The sequence below is a fragment of the Hipposideros armiger genome, unplaced genomic scaffold, assembly GCF_001890085.2.
Source record: "Hipposideros armiger isolate ML-2016 unplaced genomic scaffold, ASM189008v1 scaffold_1343, whole genome shotgun sequence".
Classification (NCBI taxonomy): Eukaryota; Metazoa; Chordata; class Mammalia; order Chiroptera; family Hipposideridae; genus Hipposideros; species Hipposideros armiger.
This window is the reverse complement of record NW_017732693.1, coordinates 225,107-234,535: the sequence shown is the minus strand read 5'-3', so window position 1 is coordinate 234,535 and position 9,429 is coordinate 225,107. Positions and strand designations below refer to the sequence as shown.

Below are 9,429 nucleotides of genomic sequence, written 5' to 3'. Positions count from 1 at the left end.
ACTGACCCTGGCCGTGGTTTATGTTTAACGGACCTATCCCATTCCAAATGGAGAAACAGTAGGGATAGTATATTCATTTCCATTTTTTTTTTAAAGATTTTTATTGGGTAATTGGGGGGATGGGAACAGTGATGGGGAATTGGGGGAAGGGGAACAGACAAGTTGCTGTCGTTTTGTTCTTCAATCTAGTTGTGGAGGACGCTGCTTCACTGGCCCAAGTTGGCACCATCATTGCGCTCTTCCTGGGCGAGGCAGATCAGTCGCCAGCTTCTGGACAGCCGCTCACTGCGGCTGCTGGCCGCTCACGCTGGCTGCTGGCTACATATGGTAGCCCATGGCAACCCACTGCCACAGGGACTGCAGCCTACGCCGTCGCCAGCGACTCATGGCAGCCCAGCTCCAGGTTGAACTGTTGTTCAGCATCTTAGCTGTAGAGGGCAGTGTCACTGGCCCTCATATGTGGGATCCGAACCGGGGCCCTCTGGCATCCCAAGCGAGTTCTTAACCATCGCGCCACTCGGCCGGCCCTATTCATTTCCATTTTTAAGCCAGCATCTAAAAAGAAACTGCTGTGCTTTCTAACTTCAATGAAATGTACTAATTACCTTATGACCTACAAATCTGGGGTTGTGTAAAAGCATTATATAACAAAGAATTTTTAAATGGAATTATCTTTTAAAAATTCATTATAATTCTAGGGCAACAGAACAAATACACAAAACATCATCTGTAATATTTTATTATGATAACATATTCGAGCAGTAGCCATAAATTGTCATCACCTCTTAGGAATGCATGAAAAGACATGTTATACAATGCTTTTATGTCTGGTTTCAGTTATAGAAGTGCATCATAAGTTTTCAGTTTTTATTTTGGGTACATTGTTCAGAATTTAATTGCACTTGTAAAAAGCTTTAAAGCTGTGATTTTGTCCATAATTTCATATGCTCCTATCATAGTTAGCGCCCGAGTTAGTTGGTCACTTAAAGCAGCAGTGGTGAGTGACAGGTTGTTACTTTCCATTTTCCACCTGTCAAGTGCTTGGTGGACTCTCTCACTTAATGAAACAGTGCTGAAAAAAATTTAAATAATAATTATTTAAAGAACATTGTTTTAAACTACTTAAATCTTGCATATGTAGGTTTTTAAGCCAATTTACCAGATTAAAGTCAGGATTAATTTAATTGATATAGTCCATTTAAAAATGTAGCACAGAGTTTAGAACATAGAAAGTAAATGTTAGCTCCATCCCACCCCTTTCTTCCTTGGAGAAAATCAACAATTCAATTAGTATTTGATCTGAGAGATTTACACAAGACCTCAACACAATAATTATGAATTATTTACTATAAACCAGTACATTACTGCTGTAGTAGTACATGCTTTATAACTTGGTCTCATGACAGCTGTCTTAGGTAAGTATAGCTATTTTACCAGTGAAGAAACTGAGGCACAGAGAAGTTAAGGGACTTATCTAAGGCCACAAAACTAGATGGGATTTAAAGCTTAGCAGTCTTTTCTCAGAGCCCTTACTAATAATGACTACATTACAATCTCAAAATATATAATAAACTAAAGTCAGTCTTTTACAGCAAATTACAGTTCATGTTAATATGAATGTCTCAAACCATGTAATGTTAATATGCTATACATCAGAACATGAAAAGACGCTTATACCACACGTTGTCATTTATACATACCTCTTTGTAGACCTGTCAGTTTCTGAGATTGCCAGTTTTAATTTTCGACACAAAAATTGAAAATTTTTTTCAGTGATGTTGTTGGCAACTATCTTGAAGATCTTCTCTAAGATTTTCTCTACGTTTGAACATAAAGGAAAATGTAGGCCATCACTTTTGAAAAACATACTGTGTTTTGAGTTCTTAATCTAGGCTTCTTCTGTGCTCCTACCAAAAGTACGTATATGTCAAGTAAAATTGAAGTGTAAAATGCAGACCTAATATACAATAGCTTTTTATTGAACTTCTTTATGTACCATCTTGAGAAGCCAAGTTCACTATAAATACTATATATATATATGCATATCTTATATTCAAATCACTCATTTAATGAATGTTAGATATAAGTAGAGAGTTTTTAGGTTTTTTTTAAAAAAGCTTCTAGTTAATTTGAACTATACTCATTTTTTTGTTGTTGACCCAAGGTACTTGGGGAATTTTTAAAAACTAGTGATCTCCCACCCCTCTGTAATCATCTCAAATATGTTCTATGCTTTCTGTTTTTTTATTTTATATACCAGTAATCCCTCAGGCTAGATTGTATGTTAATGATATAAATGAAAATCCAATCTTCTAAGTAAAATTTTAAGGAAGGGACCCCATGTTCTTTGTTAATTGCACTATAAATACATCTTCCATGATGACTTCCTCTCTGCTCTCTCTGGGCACGAAGCCTGCTGCCAGAAGGCCCCTCAGACCTAAGGAAAGGAGGTAAATGGCTAGGGGTCTCTTGTTTCTACTGACTTGGATCTGATGCCATTGCCCATTGTACTTTCCCCATGGAGGCTAGAACCACATGAATCTTCCTTCCTCAAGAACTTGAGTAACAGATTTTTAGCAAGGAGGTTCAATCATGAATTTGACAGCCATTCTCCAAAGCACTGTTACCTAACAGGAATTATTTATGGATCCTTGAAAACCCCTAAAGACTTTATTTCATAGAAATAAAATTACCACAAAATGTCCTTTTTGGATGATTACAATCAGCAGAGCCAACTTGCATAGCAAGTTTTAAAAAAGCAGCTACTGTGACTTTTAATTTTTTCTCAGGTTTTTTTCCAATCAATGAGGGCTGGGTCTTGCAAAAGCTTCTGAATGGTAGCCATGTGTATGGGTGTATATTGTGGCTTATAGAGGACTGTATGTATGTATATATGTATGTATGTATGTATGTATGTATTTTCATGATAGAGGGTTTCCCTGAAGGGACTGTACATTTTTAATGACCAGCTTACTAGATTATGAGGTTACGCAGATGTAAACTCCTAACTACATAGACAGGGTACATGATAGAATAATTTTAGGGGACAGTTTTGTATATTCCCTTTCCCCAAATCTGGAACAATACTTATTAAGTTAATACTTATTAAATGCTGCATTCCACTGGGACCAAAATCTGGATGCATTCTGAGGATTGACAATGAGCGGCCAAGTCAGAATCACTGGGAAAAGCTTAGTTGTTGAGAACCCAACCCCAGGGAAAGAATTGGACAGTGAACCTTGCCTCCCATTGGCTTGGAGAAACCAGTCTCCATGTTTTCCAATGGAAGAACATTTAAAGAAAATTGACTTGCTCTCTGAAATAATTAGAGACAGAAGGAATGAAGAGTGCCCAAGGATTGCAGACAGGTGATCAGAGTGGGCAAAAAACTGGCATCAACGGAAAGGCTCTGTGGTCTTCCTTAAGGTCAGATAATGACTTTTACAACAGCTACATATGGTGATACAGATTAGGACTGATGAGGAAATCTGTGTGTGGATTCTCTGCATCTGGCCACAACTGTGATAAAAAAAAAAAACCTATTGAAGGACAATGAAACCAATAGGTGGGAAGCAGCTCACCCCTCCACTTGGATTTAACTGTTTTCAGTGTTCAATGTGTATTGACCCAGATTAAATAATCTGAATTCTCAAAATAAACTCCAAACCTTCTGAAGAGGGAAGATGACAAATGTTTTAATGTCTCTGCGATATTGAAAGCCTCTAATTAAAGCAAACTATCTTTTAATTTACAGATGATACTAAAAACCAACTTATAAGCTAGTCAACCCCTCACTGAATCACCTACCATCTCTTTCATCTGCCCTCTGTAGATAGCGTGCAATAACATACATTTGTTTTCCTTTACACACTTCCATTGGAGGTCTCACCAGAGGGTTATCATCAAAATTTACATCCTTCAGTGAAAAAAGGTTGTAGATACCACTAGGCAGAGCTGTAAGATTATTTCCTAGCAGAAAAAAAAAAATTATAATTGAATTATAACTTTCTGTAAAAGAAATCTGGAGACAAATAACTATTGGGTTGTTGGAAAAGTCATGACATATTTTTTCTGTTTTTTGTTGCAAAAATGCGTCATAACTTTTCCTACAGCCCAGTACATATAGGGCAGCTACTGTGTCTCACTGGGAAAGTACCGGAGAACCCTCACAAAGCTGGCAAATCACGAGTAGGAATCCTAAATTCTTCCTGTTGTTCACTTGCCAGAAGTGAAAAGGAGGAAGTGTAGAAACAGGAGTGGCTCCTTTCTCACAGAGGATGGCAAACTGAGATAGGAGGCTTTCCTCTTATAATGCAGGAAGGGACTTTACAGAGTAGGTGTAATGGTAATTTTTTTAAATAAACTTTTTATTTGGAGTAATTTCAGATTTACAGAAAAGTTGCAGAAATTGTCGAGTTCCTGTGTATTCTTCATATAGTTTTAGCTTACCCTAATGTTATCGCATGTTATCATGTTACATTTGTCAAGTCTAAGAAACTAACACTGGTACCTTGGTATTAGACAAACTTTGCACATTTCTGGATTTCATTAGATTTTCCATTAATGTTCTTTTCCTGTTCCAGGGAAAAGGGAGTCAAATATTTAGTGATGGAAGGAGAACTGACTCTGGGTGGTAAACACACAATACAACATATAGATGATGTATTATAGAAATGTACACTTGAAACCTATATAATTTTACTAATCAATGTCACCGCAGTAAACTTAATAACAATTAATAAAATAAAAAGAAAACACTGGCATTAACAAAGGGAAGAGAGAGAGGCTATAGGTGGGAGTACTTTCATTAGCTGTTACATTAGACCATGTAAGTGGTGATCTTCACAATACTTAACAGCTGGTTTAGCACAGGCACCGACCATCAGAACAGATGCCAGCTATAAACAGCAGATAGAACTATACCTGCATAACTAGCTGTCTTGCAGGTAGGAGATGAAAGACTGCAGGGAGGCATCATCAATGCAGTTCTGCAGAGAGACCTGTGAGTGACGTCCTTCTCCTTGAGTAAAACTACAAGCAGCTCACATGTCCATCTGTCTGTCTTTCACTTGGTATTTTAGCTCCTTGGAGGAGAGGCGCTAACGTCTGTTAAAAACCTACATCGTATCAATTCCTGTGCCTAGTGGTTGATCACTTAATGCTCCAAATCCAAAGAGTAGATATTATTATTTCTATTTACAGGCTAGGAAACAGAAGCTTAACATGAAAAAAAAATAATAACTTCCTCGTGAATAATGGAGCTAGAATTCTAACTAAGGTCTTATCTACTACTCCAAAGCCCATGCAATGAGGAAAGGAATTAATATCTAAATCCCTTTATTGGTATAATGTCTCACACTTCTCAAAGTGTTTTCATAAGATTTACCTAATTATATTCCCACAACTCAATGGACAAGCAGAAGTTACAGCTTTCTTGCTGATGAAAAAACTGAGGTTCAGCGAGGTTGTCTTCCTCAACTCCCTACAGTTAGTGACAGAGGGGGTTTCTTCACAAGAGGCCTGTTGTTTGAATAGTGCTTTCACAGTATGCTACCTGCTTTCAAAATCTCATTCAGTCACACACCAAATCTATGGCATGGGTATTCCCGTTAGCTTTACTTTATGAATTGAGGAAACATTAAACTACAAGAGTTGAACTCAGCCCCTCTAACTTCAAATTCGGCAATAAAAGTAGGTGACTGTGGGCTCACCAATTGTTTAGCGATTGTCTTTTACCTCCAAACCTACTTCTCTGTATGCTTCTTGACTATTTTTTCTTGAGTGCCATTCAAGCAACACTCTTTTGCCCCACCAGGAGTAGTTCCTTCCCATTGCAACAGCTAAGTGCAGTCAGCAGTTTTCCCAACACTGGCAAAAGTAGCTTTATATCACACACACACACACACACACACACACACACACACACACACACAGGCTCAAAGAAACTAGCACTAGCCCAGCAGTGTTCCACCCTCAGATGTCTAACTTCCACTTCCGCGTAGCCACTCCTCTGATCTTTTAAGTTTTAATAATTCCAACTTTATTCCCTCAGCCATAGGGTGGTGGTTGTTTCCTGCCATTCATTGCTACTTTGGTGATAACCTTAGAATTCTTATTTTACCCTTTCACTTATATAGTTAATAACATACTTGGTCATTAACGTGTTGTTTCTGTCTGCTGATTGGACCCTGACTGATGTACTTTTCTAACTCTGTTGGGGACTGACTAACGGTGAGCTGGCTAAGCCTGCAGAAGAATCTGTGATTGTCCAATTTTCCTGGACTCTGTACTCGAAGGCCTCCAGAGAACTATGCTTCCAGTGGTAGTTGTGTTCTCCAATGGCCAGGAGGCTCTGGTCAGCCTTCATTTTTTTTCATGCACAAATAGTAGGTGAGTGGAGTATGTCCTGTTCTACACTTGGACAAATAAATAACCTCCCTAAAATACAGTAAAACTTTGCCACAACACAAAAGTAGGACCAAACAATTCAATTGCAGGGTTGAGTTATCGTGACTTATTGCAAAATTAATGAAATGACTGGTGTGTGCCTGCACAGCCAGCCTGCAGGGAGTTCTGGGGACTCAGGAGACAAATGCCAGTTGCATTATATCTGAGTATTGATGCATTACTGTAGGTTTTACTGCACTGCTGGTACTATCGTAACAAAAAGGTGAACTTTGTTTTTAATCTGGAAATCCTCTAAGACGATTCTAGTTAGAAATGCTACTTTCAACTGAAAGGTATGATTTCATAAACTCAACTGTTCTTGTGGTTAGCTGTTACAACCACTACGGAGATCAATTTCCCCAAACCTGGTCAAGTTGGAGATGTCTGTACCCTCTGATCCAGCAATTCTCCGTATAGCTATGTGCACTAAAGAAACTCAAGCAGATGTATGCCAGGAACATCATGCTCAAGGATATTTATAGTAGCAAACAAATGGGAAACAACTTAATTGTCTGTCAACAGGATAATGGGTTAATTGTTGTTTAACCATATAATTGACTGTTATACAACATTTAAAATGAATGAACTAGGTCTATGTGTATATTAACATGGATTAATTTCAGAAATATGACAAATGAAAAAAGCAGGTTACAGAATGGGAAATTACATAACATATAGTATAAGATTTATACAATTAAAAAATTCAAAATAGTACTTTTTAGGGACATATATACATACATATATATATATATATGTATAAAAACATGGGTGGAAAAAAGATATACAGAAAGTGGTGTCTTCTAGTTTGGGGAGAGGTACAAAAAGCTTCACCTCTATTGTTTTAATCAAAAATACCTCAAGTATCACAAAATCTTAACGTTCTTTATATCTGGGAATAGGTACATAGCTGTGTATTATTTTCTGTAAGTTAGAAATATTTCATAATAATAGTTTTTTAAAAAGACAGTCTACTATTTGTTGTGCTTTGGGAAATCTTTTTTGATACCTTTAGAGTGAGTGATTTACTTTTTAAAATTTGTTATTGTAGTGATTGACTTTGTAAAAGGCTGTAAGGTATTGGAATATTATAGGGTATAGGAGTGGGATCGGGGAGCCAGCAGAGAAGGTAAAACAGAGGAAATGCTGACCTAAGGTTGTGTAGGTAGGTTTGTGTACAGGGATGAGTAGCGTCCAGTTCAGAAAAGAAAGAAATGCTGAATGAATGGGTATAGGCAGAGAAGACAGAAAAGAAATGAAAATACGTTCTGGTTCCCCAGCTGGATTATAACCTCTTTCAGGAAGGGAACTGGACCTTATGCTCTACTCACATTTTCTTTACCTATGATAGCCATTTCCTTCCAGTGGGCACTTAATACATTATGTTGACTGTTTGCCATTTTGTCCTGTCATTAAAATTTGCAACCTAGACACTAATACTCTACTTATTGATTATGCTTGACACTCACCACTCAAGTTTAGTTGCTGGAGATCATTTAAAGATAGAAAAGATGGTGGCAGGTAACTTATTTGATTGTTGTATGCATTTAAACTAACCAAGCTTCCCAATTTCCCTATATTTCTTGGAATCGCTCTGATTGCATTATTTGAGATATCAAGTGTTTTAAGTTGAGTCATATTAGACAGCTCTTCTGGAATTCTTGTTAACTGCAACAAAAATTAAACAATTATATTTTTAGTAAATATTTATATGGCTAACACTTTTTCTAAAATCAAATGGAAGAAGGAAATTTTTTTTTGTCTTAAAAAGGAGATATTTTTACTATGTCACAAGTTCCTTTGCAATTCCCTTGCTAAAATCCATGACATATTGTGTGGCATCATAGCACCTCTTCAATCTGACCCATGCTACCAATTCAACCCTGGGCTTGTTCACCCACTTTCCTGACTCTCTAAACACTCAGCGTTCATTGCCACCTTATCCCTTTCTTCCCTCCCTAAATCTGACCCTGCTTTGGTTTATTCTCTTCTTCCCTGAAGTCTTTCCCAATTATTCTGTCCCACATTTGATCTGTTTTTTTCTATTCTTACCAACATTGCTTTTTATTAGTCCCTTTTCCTTGGATTTCTAAATGACATGATGTACCTTTTATACGTTTTGTGTATGTGTTCCTAAGCATGGTGCACTTTGAATAAATGCTCAATAAACCCCTTTAGAATGGAGTCCCACAGTTTGGCAATGTAGCCTCAAATAAAAATTCCTAGTACAAAAGTAATGCAAAATATCAAGAATTAAGATACTCTGCTAAGGTGAAGAAAAAATACATACACTCAGAGAAATAACGCCATCACAAGTGGATTTAAAATAAAGGAAGTTCTGTGCGAAGGGTGAAAAGGATAACTATTGCATTGTTCTGTACACCTGAAACTAACAATAATAATTATATAATAATAAATATATATATATACCGATAAAAGATGAAAAAAATAAATAAAATAAAATAAAATAAAATAAAATAAAGGAAGTTCTATGCATGAACAAAAGAATTTTGAATATCTGGGTCCTTCAGAAATAGCCAAACAAAGTAAATACTGGATATTGTGCTCAGTGTTCTTCCAGTTATAAAAGAAGCATAAGAGACAGTCCCTCACTTCAAAGAGGTTAAAATTTAGTTTAGGGAACAAAATATGTACATATGAAACAATCAAGAAACAGCATTAAGTAATAGGTTTTCCAGTACCAAAATAGAGTACAATAACAGATATATGCAAGTTTAGAGGATGCGAATCAGTACAAATCAGAGAACTAAAGTAAAGCTTTGTGTAGCAGGTGGGACTCGAATGACCTCCTAAGAATGAATGGGATTGGATAGAAGTTACAGGACACTTAAGGCAAGACAAATATCATGCATGAAAATGGCCAGGGAGAAGCTGACCAGTAAAGAGAGGTGATAGAAAGCAAAGGGAGACATGTTGGGAGAAGGAACATGGAACCAGGCTATGGCAAGATTGGTGACATTGTAG

General features: G+C 37.0%; 1 protein-coding gene across 1 annotated transcript in view; it reads right to left on the bottom strand.

The window, feature by feature from the left end:
- Positions 1–885: 885 nt before the first annotated feature.
- Positions 886–9,429, bottom strand: part of LRRD1 (leucine rich repeats and death domain containing 1) — a 15,854-nt gene continuing 7,310 nt past the window's right edge. The window contains 4 exon segments of the mRNA XM_019633561.1: positions 886–1,072; positions 1,701–1,818; positions 3,808–3,969; positions 7,914–8,112. Of these exon segments, the coding sequence (XP_019489106.1) occupies positions 886–1,072; positions 1,701–1,818; positions 3,808–3,969; positions 7,914–8,112 (666 nt within the window).